Below are 15909 nucleotides of genomic sequence, written 5' to 3'. Positions count from 1 at the left end.
AACTGAGGGAGCTGCTAAAGTGAAATAGGTGGGAAACACACGTGGTGACCTACTGACTAGGATTGATGAGGCAGGGGGTCCTGTTGGTGGTGGAGATTACTGTTGGTTTGGAAACTCAGCCTCCTGATTCCTGCAAAGAGTTCTTTTGTTTCCTTTTGATGTATAATACACATATCATGAAATTTACCACTGTAGCCATCTTAAAGTGTATAATTCCGTGGCATTAAATATAATCACAGTGTCGTGCAACTGTTACCACTGTTTAGCCCCTACAGAACTCATCCTGAATGGAAGCCCCATGCCCAGTAAGCAGTCCTCGCCTGTTACCACTTCACCAGGCCCTGGCAACCATTACTCTTCTTTCTGTCTCTGTGAATTTGCCTATTCTGCATATCTCATATAAACAGAACCATACAAACTGTGGTCCTTTGTGACTGGCTTCTTCACTGACATGGTATCTTTCAAGGTCCATTCATGTTGTGGCATATAATAGTGATTTGTTGCTTTTTATGGCTGAATAACATTCCATTCATGGTTATATCACATATAGTTAATCCATTTACCTGTTGATGGACAATTGGGTTGTTTCTGCCTTTTGGCTCTTGTGAATATAGCTGCTATAAACATTCGTGCATAAATATTTGAACACCTGTTTTCATTTCTTTGAGTAGATACGTAGGAGTAGAATTTCTAGGTCATCTGATAATTCCATGTTTAACTTATTGAGGAACCACCAGACTGTTTTCCCACCAGCAGTGCACAAGAGTTCCATTTTCTCTACAGCCTCGCTAACACTTGTTTTTTCTTTCTTTCTCTCTTTTTAATTTTTTTAGTATAATCATCCCAGTGGGTATGAAGTGGTTGGAATTCTTGAACTGTCCCATAATGCCTCCCTTAACGAAAATGTTACCACCACTTGGATTTTCTCAGTGAATGGTGTTTCATTCTTGTCCTTGTTAACTTTTTTTAAAAGTAGAGTTCTTAGCCCTTTGCTTTGCCATTCCCTTAAGTTCTGGCATGCTTTGGGTCCATAGTTTTCTACTGACTGCTCTATGCTCAGAAAGTAGAAATCAGAGGAGCAACTGAAGGCTAGAATGGAACTCTGTGGCCTTGTCTACAGATTAGACATTGCTAGCCCAAAGTCCCAGGGTGATTGGTAGAGGACATTCATTTCAAACCTAAACAGCTGCTGCCCGCCCCCCAGTTCCCTCCTATCATACTACCATGCGTCCTACACTTTACCTCGGTATCTCCCTAGCCGTATGCCCTCCAGCAAATTACTTTACCTCTCTGTATCTACAAGTTGGGGCTAATTAAAGTACCTGTCTTCTAAGGTATATTAAATGAACTTATATCTGCAAATTGCTTAGAATAGTGAGCATATATTAAGAGATGAAATGTCTTCCTATGTGACGGAAGTACTGGTGCTGATGCCATTGTTAGGGCCTTGTATTATTCAGCAGATCAAGAGCTGCCTGACTCTAGAATGAGCGGTTTAGCATAATGGTAGGCAGGATAGTTTTCTGGATACAGGAAGCCTGAAGATTCTCAATGGGACTTGAAGGATTAGGAGGCAATTTGAGCCCAGGAGTCTGTGCCTATAGTATGAGGCAGCTGGCCTTTGCGTGAAGCCCCAGACATCTTTTCAACCTCTGCCCTCCCCTTAGCTGCAGCTGCCGTGTACACCCGCCACACGTCAACAGTGCTGGCTTCTGTTATTGCAGCTCTCCTGGTTTGTCTTGAGAAACATTCACATTTTTTGATTGTCTAAAATTTTGCTTTGACTTAATTTTGGAGCTCATTTTTAAATCTGATCAAAACACAATTTCAGTAGTATGCACTGTTTTGCCTGGGAGGAAAAGTGATGGGCTTTTATTCAGGGTTAGTATTTGTTTGTTTGTTTGTTTGATTGATTTTGTTTTTAAATAAATTTACATTAGGCTTGTACCAGAAAGCAGAAAGATGCACTTAGGTCTTATCTACATGTAGTTTGTTCACAGACACAAAAACTGAAGTTTTCAGTAGGCAATTTAAATGTTGCTACTATATCCTTTTCTGTCATGAAGATTAGTATGACTTTCTATACACAGCTCTGAATAAATGAATGTATCAGCATGTAGCCTTGAGGAGTCCAATGTAATTTTCATCATGATAAATTGCATAATAAGCAAGAAAATGTTTGCTTATTAATCTATAACAAGATTTAGATTGAAAATGGCCTGTTACATCCGTGACACACTCAGCAGAGGGTGCAGAGGCCTGAGATGGTGGGAAGTGGAGCAGCGATGTGTGCAGGGGGTTAAGTGTGGATCTTACCCTTGTGCTGCCCTGCTGGGCTGCCCCTCGTTGTGCCTGATTTACTGTGTACACAGTAACACTGCTCAGCCGCCTTGCCTCTGTCTGTGATGTTAAGCTTGCTTTATGAAGAAGCTTTTATGTTTGGCTTGTGCTTTTTAAAATTTCAGTTCACATTTATTGAAAAAGAAAAACCATAAGCAATGTTTCCTACTTTCTTCATTTTCTTGTGAGTTTCTAAGGGCAAGGGTTTTGTGGAGGGGCAACCAGTCAGGTCCCCTGCCTTGTCTGGAGAACACATATCATGGCAGAGTTCCCTTTTGCCTCTCCCCCATGTACCGACATCTCCTGCCAAGCTGACTCCTGAGAGGTCTCCTAAAACACTGTATATGCTTCGAGATGAGTAGGGTATTTTCTGACTGGGCTTGGTGGCTCGTGCTTGTAATCTCAGCACTTTGGGAGGTTGAGGTGAGAGGATCTCTTGAGTCCAGGAATTTGAGACCAGCCTGAGCAAAATAGGAAGACATCCATCTCTAAAAAATAAACAAATAAAAAATTAACAGGGCATGTGGCATACACCTGTGGTCCCAGCTGTTCCGGAGGCTGAGAGGGAAGGATTGCTTAAGCCAAGAAGTTCAGGGTTGCAGTGAGCCATGATCGAGCCACTGCACTCCAGCATGGGTAACAGTGAGACACAACTCTTAAAAAAAGAGTATTTTTTTCCAGAATTGGTTACCCCTTTATTTTAGAAACATGATATGCAATTTTATATCTTTGAAATCAAAATATCTACAGTTGTTTTCTAATGTTTTCAGGTATTTTGCCAAATCTTAACTATTTATTAATTAATCAAGCATATCGAATAACTAATATGTGAAAGGAGCATTAGGTATTCTCTGTAGTTGCAAATTGGAATCAAAGATCACGTCTTCAAGACAGTTGCACTCTTATAGGAGAGACAAGATCTGCCCCAAAATAACCATGACACAAAGTGAGAAGGAAGGTAAAAAGTGTAGACATTCAGGACATAGAGAAATGAATCACCCTGCGTAACCAGAAGGGATACAAGGAGGGTTTTCACTTGGTTCTGTCATTTGAGTGATTATGAGGAGAGGAGGGGAAGGACGGGGCATGCGAAAGAAAGGGGTAGGAAAGCACAGGCATGCCAGACATCTGGTGAAAGGAGGAAAATGCTATTTTTAGCTAATTTTATTTGTTAATTTCTTGTAGAACTTAAAGTGGGATTCTCCCATGTAAAACTCAAACACAGTGGCTGGAGGTGGTGGCTCATACCTGTAATCCCAGCACTTTGGGAGGCCTGCTTAAGCTCAGGAGTTTGAAAACAGCCTGGGTAACATAGCGAGACCTCTGTCTCTACAAAATAAATAATTACCTGGGCATGGTGGCATGTACCTGCAGTCCCAGCTACTTGGGAGGCTGAGGAGGAAGGATGGCTTGAGCCTGGGAGGCCAAGGCTGCAGTAAGTGGTGATTGGACCACTACTCTACAGCCTGGGTGACAGAACAAGACCTTGATTCTAAATAAATGAATAAATCTCAGACATAATTTCCATCCCAGTTATCTCAGGGGAATAGATTAGGGTCAGATAAAGGATTGGTATGTCTTTACTTTATGAAAAGATTGTTGCAGTGAGTTTTTTCTTTGCTTTTAACACCTACCACATAGCCTTATGCAGGGATATAGAGGCCTGGGATGCAGTCCTCCTACTGAATGCTTATTACCTATGAGTTTCTGTGCCATTCAGATCTCCATGTCCTCAACTTGTTCTAGAGAAGTTCAAGAAACAGGCATTATCATCCCCATTTTGCAGATGAGAAAAAAATGAATCTGATAGAGAGTTGCTGCCTCTTATCCAGAGTAACATTGTAGTCTCTGAAAAAAATAGGATTCAAACCCTAGTCTAGCTTGTTCCAAAAGCCAAAGCTCCTACCACTATGCGATCTTGCATTCCAAATCTTAACATCCACAGAATTAAAACAATTTGTTAAAGTACATAATCAGAATTTCCAGTGTACTTTAGATTTTTAGATATGTTTAATAAAATTATTTTCAGCTGGACATGGTGGTTCACACGTGTAATCCCAGCACTTTGGGGGGCTGAGGCGGGATCACTTGAGCCCAGGAGTTTGAGACCAGCCTGGACAACATAGTGAGAACCTGTCTCTACAAAAAAAAAAAAGCTATAGGAGCGTGTAGTTCCAGCTACCTAGGAGGCTGAGGCAGGAAGATCACTTGAGCCAAAGAGGTCAAGGCTGCAGTGAGCTGTGATTGTACCACTGTACTCCAGCCTGGGCAACAGAGCAAGACCCTATCTCAAAAAAAAAAATTATTTTCATCAAAGATTTTGTACCTTCTAGGATGTAAAAGCCACATTTACATATCAGTAAACTCCTGAGTACTTGTGTCATATATTATATGTTTATTCTTATTTACTCATAACATTTGCCAAGTGATTTGCTAACAATAAATGTTGAATAAAGTCATGGGATTTAAAGATTTTCATTTTAGAGATGAAAATCTTTTTCAACATCATCTGATCCAGTACCCCTAATGTGCTATTAAGTAAAAATAAGGTTTAAACAGATTAAACAACTTGGCTGAGGTCACAGTGGTACTCAAAGAGCCAAGACTGTCACTCAGGTTTCCCAACTCCCATCTTGCAGCTCCTGTACCATATGGCTATGCCACCCTTAAAAAGGTGAGTGATTCGCAGGTAAAATGTTATGTCAGGAAATTTTTTAATAATGGTGATGGACTGTTCATCCATGATGAACTGTTTAAGAGAAAATTGAGACTGCACGTCATTGGAATCATAGATTGAGCCATCCCGAGCTAATTGTGAGAAAAGTAGAAACATATAGTATTATCCTTTTTATACATTCATAATTTTGTGAGATCAGTATGGCTATGTACATATTGATTGATAAAATGTTAGAAACAGCAGAAAATCCCACTGTACAAAGGAGCAGAAAAATTCTTGTGCTCTTAGAAGGTTGGACTTCCATTTGTCTAAGTTGTGGTCTGTGATTTTGATCCATTTGCCTCCTTCATGTGGCAGGACCTTTACTCTGAAAGAGAACAGTGGAGCAGTGCTGGCCCAGCTGCTGAAGGGGCCGGGCGAGCGTCACATACTGCCACAGCTGAGGGACATTAGTGAATTACAGACTGCCCACTGCTTTTCTGGGATCATCACAGTTTACCAAACATTCAGAGAGAAGCATAAAGTCACTGGAAACCACACATGCTTTGATGACACACAGATAAGTGCCATGGATTAGAAAGATTCTTTTTGAACTACATAGAATGAGAGAAAAACATTTTTTGTATGCTAAATCAAATCTCAACCATTCTTGAATTTTGGGGGTGAAGAGTGGAGAAAGAAACACATCATACAAATGCTAAGATGCTTTAGGAGTCCATATTTAAGCTATTCATATTTTTCCTGTTTCTGTAAAATTTATTAACAGAAAATTTATAATCTGAGGCAGCCATATAAGTAAATCCTATTAGCATAGTTTTATTCACTGTGATTGTATTTAGCATACAGGAAATAGATCTTAAAGATATACATTTGAGGAAGGAATTGCCACCTTTGTGTTTAGGAACTCAATGCCACCTGCGAGTTATGAAATAAAGGTACAACATGACAGAGGAATTGAAGATATCTTGTTAAATTGAGGACAAATATTAGCATACCTGTTTAGCCAGGAAGGAATAAAATGGGAATCCCAGGGGCTATACATTAAGTATGCATTTTTAAAGTCATTTTAGTAGTCTTTGTTTTTGATGGGAACTCTTTTCATTACCCCGCTCCTATTGACCACAGTTTACAGGCTATTCAATGAAATATTATGTGTTTCCCCCACCAGCCCCCCTGGAATATTCCCTTACACTGTTGCTTAATTTGACAGATGATAAAGTCTGACAATTTTAGATCATGACATTTAACCAAAGTGTTCTTTCATGTAACTTTTGAAATGCTTTCACCACGATGGAGTGAGCTTTAGAACAGGATTAATGAGCAGTTCTGTGAAGAGGGACCTCAGCCTGCATGGACTATTTTTCCATTCATATTTTTATTTAAAGTATTTGTCATCTCTGATATTTCATATTGGGTGTGTACACTGAAATGCTGAGTAAAACAGAGAGTCTGTCATGACCACTTTTTTTTTAGAATAAAAAGAACCAAAAGACCCATCCTGTAAACCTGTGTAACAGATAATCCGCAGAATAGCCAGATAGGCGGGATCAGATGAAACAAATGCGTTCCATGTTTACATGCAGATTCCAGAATAAGGTTGATACTCCTTTAATTTCAAACCTCTGATAGTATGGTCCTTCTTCATCCCACATTAAAGCATATCACACAGACAATGCACTCTTGACTTTAGAGATAACCAAATGTAGAATTAGACTTCATCTGTTGGGACTACCAGATCAATTGCTTTGACTTCATTGCCTGGTCAGTTCAGTCCAATAACTAGCTTAAATGATTTTTTTCCTCCTGCTGAATTTGCCAGCTACTTCACTTACTGCGTAAGTACGGAGCTACCAGCATGTCCAGGGGCTGAACTGGGCACTTTGGGGAGATACACAGAATTGACAGGCATGTTTCAAATCTGTACAGAGCCCATAATATAAAACTAATTTGTAAGTCCTGGCAGAATGTGATTTAGTATTAAGGGCCTGGAATAAATGGGGTTTGTTGTTGATTATTTTTGTTTCACTAGAAGTCAATGAGTGCTGCAGCAGTTAGAGAATACCATGTGGGAAGACCAGAATTGAACAGAGAGGAGGGAGGAGACTGTGCCAGTGGGGAAAGGGGTGGAGGAGAAGCATTAGCAAAATACTGGAATAAAATAAGGAACAGACCTTTAGGGACCAGCTTGGAAATTAGCCTGACTTCAGGAGCATTGGTGTTGAAAAGAGTGTGTTGAAAATTAGGGAACTAGATTATGGAGGGCCTAGAATCTTAAGCTGAGCTGTTTAGAGTTTTTCCTAGAAGTGGTAGAGAAGGTTACTTTTAAGTAGGGCAACCAGGAAACAAAGGTGGTGCTTTGGGAAGATGACTATGATGACGGTGAATTGAGTAGACTAGAGGAGGGACACAAGGTTTCTCTCTATGCCTTGACCACCTCTCTACCCTCACACACGCAGCCCCCTACTTTTGCGCTGTGGATGCCATACCCTCCAAGTCACTGCAGAGCCCTGACCTCAGAGCTGTAGAGTTATCCACACTCTGCAGTCTTGCGCTGAGACTGCCAGACGCCAATGGAGGGAATCCCTCAGGTGCGCACACTGATGCCTCTTCAAGAGCACTGGCTTTTCCAGCTTCCAGTGAACTCAGTGGGCAGTAGGTTCACATGTCTTTGATTCACTTCCTTCCCCCTTACCCTATAGCTTCTCTTCTAGACCCACCATCCAGCACCAAAGCACCAACCTTTATTATTTTTCTTACTATAAGAAGTTTGCTGATTCCCCCAAATTTACAAGGCCATTTGTTGACATGGGGGAAGGACCATGCGTGGCTACACCTTTTGGCTTGAAACAGCGACCTGCTGGTAGTTTATCTCATTTTCCCTTCACCTTGCTTCTTTTTATGAGAAGCATCTTTGGTCAGAAGAAGCAGTTATTGTACATATAATATAGGAACCGGCAGGGCTAGTTGTTTTTGTATTTGTTTCCTCATTTAGTCGTCTTGTCAGTGCTGTGAAGTAGATATTTTAATATACCCATTTTACAGATGTTGTGCTTATTCAGTCCAGGGTGGCCACAGGACACACCATAAGGGTAAGGGGAAGGTATCCACTTGTCACTGTGGCATGAGCCCTGAAGATCTGTCAGCTGACCATTTCCACACTCAGGTGCACACATGATTGTATCTCTTCATTCTGGGTGTGTGAGAGTGTGTGTGTGTGTGTGTGTCCCTCTCTTAGCCTCTCACTAAACATTTCTTTTCCATGAAAAGAACCAGAGAAGGGATGGAAGCAAGAACTTAGAGGTAATGGTGAGTTTGCTATGATCCTGCTTATGTTGGTTTCCAGTGGCAAGGGATCCCAGCAGCACACAGCTGGGGACAGACTGGACATCTCTGGATTCTAGGAGGACACTGTAACTCTTGTCCTGCAGAAGCCAGACCCTTTCTCTTAGCACCTAGGTAGCAGTATATCCACGGGGAGGACAGACAGGCACCCAGAGCCATGAACTACAGCAGGAGTAACACCTTCCCTATTACTATATTTCTCATGACACAGCCCAGTTCTTTGGGTAGCAGGATGACTACCATTCATATTTGTTTCAGATGCAATCCTCAGTAGTTCACAAGCCTGGTTCAGCAGTGTATTGCCAATCCCACCCCTGTAAAGTTGGTCATTTTTGTACCCACACATAAGACTTCTTATTTAGCTGAGTCTGATCTTTTTGATGACTTTGTAGATCTTAGTTCTGTTACGTAATATAACTGCTCTCCCTTACAACTTTATAACCACACCAGCTGATAACTGTACATCCCGTATCTTCAAACCATTATTAATATTGAATAAAACAGCTGAAGGCCAAGTATAATAACGTATCACTAAAATCTTCTCTCAAAGATGCAATCTAGCCACTCATCCAAAGCCACTGAGTTTAGTCACAGTACTGGTTCAGTAATCCAAGTAACCACAATATGGTCACACCTCTCCCCACTGTATTTTCTCCAAAGGTTAGCTGTCCTGAAAGACATCACACAACTACCCAGCCCCTCACTTAAGTTTTCGGGCCCGACTTCTCACTTGTAAATACCTGTATCGACCACTTTATAGGGATATTCTGGAGCAGATGCAAAGGGCATGAAATAACACAGGAAAGCCTGGCTTTCAACCTAGACCTTGGGCTCTGCACCCAGTTCTTCCCCTGTAGCGGGCCTTCCAGATCTAGGATGGGCTGCCCAGGAGGTGGACATTCCTTTTCCCTGGCTGACTGCTTGTCAGGGAGGTTGCCTGGGAAATCTTTCCCAACTCCAGCATTCTGTGATTTTATTGATTTTCCCAAACTTGATTTCATTTTATTTAGAATTATTCAACTAATGTAACATTTTGATTGTTTATAGCCTTTCAGTATCATCAGTCCCTATTCATCTACATTGATGGATGAAAGGAAGCATCACAAGGTATCTACAAAGTTTAATTGGTTTTTGAATCCTTGAAAACTTGACTTAAAATTTGGGTTTATAATCTGAATTTTACAATAAGTATTAAGCCGTCTAGCCTCAGCACTACTCACACAGTAAACATTTCTTTCACTGAATTTGCAATTAGCCAAGTTTAATCCAGAAAAGAAACTGGCCAACTGCCCATCCTGCTTTGTCAGAAAACACCTCTTTCTAACTCCTACTGGGACCCAAGAGTGCCGGGCTCTTCCGTGGCAGGGAGGTGGGAGATGCCCACCGATGCCTTCTGCTTGTGCATTGTTCAGTATGTGTGTGTTCTCTCAGCTCACATCTTTCTTTTCAGTGTTAAACATCAAAGGAAAACTCTCCATACTCCTCTCCTCTGAGCCCCTGCTTCATCTCTACCCTCGATATGGGAAAAAGAAGAGAGACAGTTATACTACGAGTCAGAGATTTAAGCAGTGTAACAGTCACAAAGATTTATAAGCAGAACTTCCTTTCACAATGATGAGAATGCCTACGTAATTTTTATTTTCAGCTACAAGTTAAAATAATGGTTCTTAGATCAGTTATAGAGATACCTATCAACTTTTTGAGAATTTTCAGTAAATACAATCCAGTTTACACATGAAGCACATAGACTCATTTAATTGGAGTAGGATAAGTGTTCATATACATATTTCTTATACATGTCTTCATATACATATTTAAATATAAAAATATTTAACTCGGGAAACTATAATTATATCCCATACTGAGTAACAAAATACTCCTTGTATACAGTTAATGGGCAGATCACGTACCATATTTTAATAATGTCTTGATATTGTACCCAGTGGATTATATATAATATAAAGGAAGCTTGGAAACAAGAATGTTGATATTTTCGTGTAGTATAGGTGGAGAGTGAATATAGCATTACTCTCCTATCATGACCCTGGCATTCTGACAGTTTGGGAAGATCTCTTTCATTGTGTGCATCGTCTTACAAATAGCCTGGACAACATCATGCCATTTCTTCTTTGTATAAACAGAATTAGTATCAGTTAATAGAATTTTTGGCATTAGTACTAAGTAACTGTTGGTGGAGCATGCTGTTTAGTAGATTGGGTCTAAAAGTACTAAACTGGGGTATACCGGCGGTATAAGGATATTTCAAATGAAAAATAATATACAAACGAAAAATAATTTTGTCATTCTCAATACTTGTGACGATTTTATAGACAGGAGTGAATCTTGCCTTCCTTTCAGATATACAGCCTTAGATACAGTCTTTTAATATGGCTTTATAAATAACTGTTTTTAGGAAAAATTTGAAAATACTCAGCACGATAATTCGTTCTTACCTCATTCTGAGCTTTGTGATATGTATTCAGTACTAGTTCTTGATAATTTGTTAACAAGGCGTTTTTAACACTTTGGACAGATGCACATACTGTTTTCAATCTTCACGGTTAATTATTCCATTTTGTATTTGATGCCAGAACACTCTGACTCCTAATCACTGCCCATTGTTGCAAGTCCATTATATTCTAACTGTTTGAGTGCTCCCATTGACCTTGAACTGACATTATAAGCTGTGTCTAATCTTTTCAGTCTATATTTCTAATGCTTCTTTTCTTTTTTTCCCTTTTTCTGATCCCTGTTTAGCATCACAATGGGGCTGCCTCTGAGCCCAGCAGCTGACTCGGCCCGCTCTGCAAGGCATGCCCTCTCGCTCATTGCCACCGCCAGACCACCCGCCTTCATCACCACCATAGCCAAAGAGGTGAGCGGAGCTTCTCAGTGTGCGCCATCTTCTCATTCAGAGGAATTATTTGATACTATAAGCTGAGGGTTCATATCCACAAATAGTCTTTCTAGTTTGTTCTAGAACAATGCAAGTTAATAATTTAGTACTGAAATGAACACATGTGTCTGTGTGCATGCACACTGAATTCCATGGTGTGGTGCATTCATTACCTGTGCTTCTGTATTCATTTCTGTTCTCAAAGTTAATTCACTTGTAAATCTTTGACAATCATTTTTCAATCTGAATTATAGCAGGCATATGAAAACTCAAAGACATTAAAGGTGTTCACGTTTTTCACAGATAAGTACCTACTTGTCATCAAAACTAAACTTGTTATTTAGCACTGGCTCTCCAACTGTAAACAAAAAATGTAAGTCATAAACTTGCTAATTGTTTTTCCTATTACTTGTCACAGATAAAGACTTGAATGCCAATTGATTCCCACATTCTTAGTGTTCAAACTAATTGCCCACATCTAACTGGAAAACTAGTAAAGAACAATGAGCCAATTATTGGAACTTTGCTATAGGTCTTAGTAGGAGGAGGAAAAGGAAAGAATGATCAGCTCTTACATTTTTTTAAAGGTTTATTCCATTTCAGCATGAATAATGGGCAGACGCAGTGTCCATAGGGTGTGGGCTCTGTCTGAGTTGTTTTTCCTGTAGCTATGATGAATTTTTAAAATAATAAATACCTCTGAGTCTACTCAGATAAACTGAAACCTATTGGGCCTATGTCTGCCCCAGAGCTATCCCTAATAGGCATGCTGTAACTATTTGTGCCAAATTTCGCTGGGAGGGGAGGAAAGAAAGTCCTAACAGCATTTTGTATAGGCTTATGTGAGGCACTGAGGCTTTGAATTCGTATCTAAAATAAATTTGTAGACTAAGGGTGTGCATTTTTCTAATAGTGCATAGTGTTATAGTAAGGTTCCACTAGATTTAAAATATACATATGTATGTATTTATTTTGTAGGTATTATATAGTTATATATAATGTGTGTATATATACGTGGGTGCAAGTGGTCAATTTTATCAGTCTTGGAAGATTTTTTTTTTTGCCAGTTTTTCCCATCAGTGGAATATGCACAGGTTATAATATTGAATATAGTGAAAAATATTGAATATTGAATATAGTGAAAATATTCACTATTGAATATAGTGAATATTTTGAATAATATTCAAAATATTGAATATAATATTGAATATAGTGAAAATATTGAATATAGTCACATTAGTCTGACAGGTCCTTGTATTGATTGTGTTTTCAAACTTCCCTTGCACCATTTACATATGAGTATTTTTTTTAATGAACTGTTAGAATACCCATGCTTTGAATTCATTCTACTCCAGCTTTTGGTTGGAAAGGTAATTTTAAAATAACAGTCCACATTTATTACCTTTAAAAGCAAATTTTCAGCCTGTTACTGTGGCATGTGCCTGTAGTCCTAGCTATTTGGGAGGCTGAGGCAGGAGGATCACTTGAGCCTAGGAGTTTGAGTCTAGCCTGGGCAACATAGTGAAGTGAAACACTGTCTGTAAATATTAAATAATAAATAAAACAAAAAACACACACAAGTTTTCCACTTTACTGTTCAATCTTAGAGTATTAGAGTAAAATGCTAAAGTGTTTCTTATTATTGTCTCTGACCTCTACCCCATTTCTATGCCTACTACCTTATGGCTCTTCACAGGCTAGTCCAGGGCCTGTTAATATTCTTTTTTTTTTTTTTTTGAGACGGAGTCTTGCTCTGGAGTCAGGCTGGAGTGCAGTGGCCGGATCTCAGCTCACTGCAAGCTCCGCCTCCTGGGTTCACCCCATTCTCCTGCCTCAGCCTCCTGAGTAACTGGGACTACAGGCGCCCGCCACCTCGCCCGGCTAGTTTTTTTGTATTTTTTAGTAGAGACGGGGTTTCACCATGTTAGCCAGGATGGTCTCAATCTCCTGACCTTGTGATCTGCCTGTCTCGGCCTCCCAAAGTGCTGGGATTACAGGCTTGAGCCACCGTGCCCGGCCTGGGCCTGTTAATATTCTTTCTCATCCAAACTATAAAGCTTACAATTGTATGGGGAAAATCACATTGAATTTATATTATTTGCCATGCTCATTATTTTTGGAGGCATGTTCATTTGGATTTCCCAGCTTAATTGTAAAGCACTTAGAGAATAATTTCTGGGACACAGTGTGGTTAAAGTATTATTTGTAGTTGATCCTCGAACAGTAAGGGATTAGGGGCACCAATCCCCCTAACAGTCAAAAACCCACGAATAGTTTTTGACTATTCCAAAAGTTAACTACTGTTAGCCCACTGTTGACCAGAAGCCTTACTGATAATGTAAACAGTCAATTAACACATATTTTGTATGTTATATCTATTATATACTGTAATCTTACAATAAAGTAAACTAGAGAAAAGAAAATGTGAAGAAACTCATAAGGAAGTGAAAATCGATGTCCTATTCATTAAGTGCAAGTGGATCATCATAAAGGTCTTCATCCTTGTCGTCTCCACATTGAGTAGGCTGAGGGGGAGGAAGGGGAGGGGATTGGTCTTGCTGTCTCAGAGGCCCAGAGGCAGAAGAGAATCTGAGTATAAGTCGGGTCATGCATTTCAAACCCATGTTGTTCAAGGGTCAGCTGCACTATCATTACTTGAGAGCAAGGATCGTATCTTTTACTTCCTGGGCATCTGCCAACTTCTGTCTACCTTAGTTCCAAATGTACCAAATTCACAAGTCCTCAATATGTTTCTTTTTAAACATGTCATGATAGTGTTGTATTAACATCTCATGTAATGTTCAGGAACTTACAGAATTCTATTAGGCAATACCTATTGAGTTTTTATTATACTAATATTGTTTTTGCAATCAAAAGTATTTTCTGACTCACCCCCAAGAAGTTTATTTTTTTCTATAGCATTAGAAAGTGAAAAATAAACCATGGCTAGAAATGTAAAACTATATCAGTGTCAATCATATCTACAGCTGAGAAATGTTTTGTAGGTACACAGACATACGGCCCTTGCAGCAAATACCCAATCACAGCAGAATATTCACACGACAACTCTCGCACGAGCTAAAGGGGAGATTCTGAGAGTCATTGAAATTCTTATTGAAAAGATGCCCACAGATGTTGTGGATCTTCTTGTGGAGGTAAGACTATCCTGTTTTAAATGATCCATCAGCAACCTAAATTAAATATTCTAATGAAGTAATATAAATCAGCATCTTTATTTCCAGCATCTCTAAAAGAGGTAAAGGGTGAGCGAGAGAGAAAGAATGAGTGTGTGTGTGTGTGTGTGTGTGTATAAGAGAGAGATAACTAAAATTAATTTTTGTGCCATTTCTGGAAGACTTACTTAAATTTCCTCAAAAATCAAAACGATTTTCATGTTCATTCACCATTCACTTAGAATTGGTCCATAATATGTAAAGGTCTGTAATATGTAAAGGTTATGTTACCTTTGACATCTTTCATTATAAATAAAATATATAATATGTTGAATAAAGCTACCTATTATGTACATAAATATGAATTGACTTTAAACAAGTCTGTTGTCTTTATTTTATTGCACTGTCCTTTAAATTTCTTTTCACAGATAAGAGAAAGGATAGACTGAAATATACACATGGCTTAAATTGCTTTTGTTTTTATTTTAAATACTAAAATAAAACTATATAGACTTTTTATGGGCAAATGAGGCCTAAGTTAACCATTTACATTTTGGAAAATTAAGCATTTGAAATTAATTTTAAATCTGTTCTTTTCTGTCAAAGGTTATGGATATCATTATGTACTGCCTTGAAGGATCTTTAGTTAAAAAGAAAGGTCTTCAAGAATGTTTCCCAGCCATCTGCAGGTAAAGAAGTCTTCAAGAGCATGCAAAATAAATAATTTTCAGTAACAAATAATTTTAAAAAATTTTGGCATGGTGTTAGTAGTCTTGGTCAATTAGAAATCCAGTTATTAATGTCTGCTTACTTTCTAAAACAATATGGGCAGGTTATAGTTAAAAACAAAAATATAGTAGAGTTAGCTATTTGAAATTGGGTGTTGAAGATATTTTGCTCAAACCTTAGAAAAATTGACTAAGAGAGAACATTCATTGAATGTGTCTGTATTCTTATATTCATTATTCTAATTATTATTTACGTTACAAAATTGAGTTAGGAAGCTTCTGGCTTTGGAAAGAAAATGTTCTTTTCTGCCAGCAGACATCTTTGTGCCACGCTTTCACCGATAAAGTTTATTTTTAATACAAAGGCTAGTCTTTGCATTACTTTCTCTTAAGTATAGGTGTTTTCCTTATGAGAAAGCAGGAAAAGAAGCCAAGAAAAGTTAAAACTTTTATAAACAATGTTGCGTTTGCTAAGTGTAACTTTCTGAATTATATATGTACATAATTTAATAATTATAGAGCATATAATTATTATAGCATGAAGGGGTATTTTTAGAGCCAAAGTGTAGTAACATTATGTTTATTTTTGTTTCAAAGCTGTTTTAAGCTTGCTTCTCAAAATGCTTATAGATTGAGGTACATCTTGTTAAAAAATGTTTTATCTCCATGCAGTCCATAGAAATAGTATTTAAATCTTTTGAAGATAATTGTTTTTGTAGAAAACAGAACAACCAGTTATTCATAGTTATATAA

The 15909-nt window shown here is 38.7% G+C and overlaps 1 protein-coding gene across 1 annotated transcript in view; it reads left to right on the top strand.

The window, feature by feature from the left end:
• The window catches only part of WDR7 (WD repeat domain 7), a 419729-nt gene that overhangs the window by 310264 nt on the left and 93556 nt on the right, over window positions 1–15909 (top strand). Inside the window, exons 24-26 of the mRNA XM_011971716.1 lie at window positions 11117–11234; window positions 14261–14410; window positions 15035–15117. Of these exons, the coding sequence (XP_011827106.1) occupies window positions 11117–11234; window positions 14261–14410; window positions 15035–15117 (351 nt within the window). The remainder of the gene's footprint in view (window positions 1–11116; window positions 11235–14260; window positions 14411–15034; window positions 15118–15909) is intronic.

The sequence above is a fragment of the Mandrillus leucophaeus genome, unplaced genomic scaffold (genome assembly GCF_000951045.1).
Source record: "Mandrillus leucophaeus isolate KB7577 unplaced genomic scaffold, Mleu.le_1.0 Scaffold124, whole genome shotgun sequence".
Lineage (NCBI taxonomy): Eukaryota > Metazoa > Chordata > Mammalia > Primates > Cercopithecidae > Mandrillus > Mandrillus leucophaeus.
This window is presented reverse-complemented; position numbering and strand designations above follow the sequence as displayed.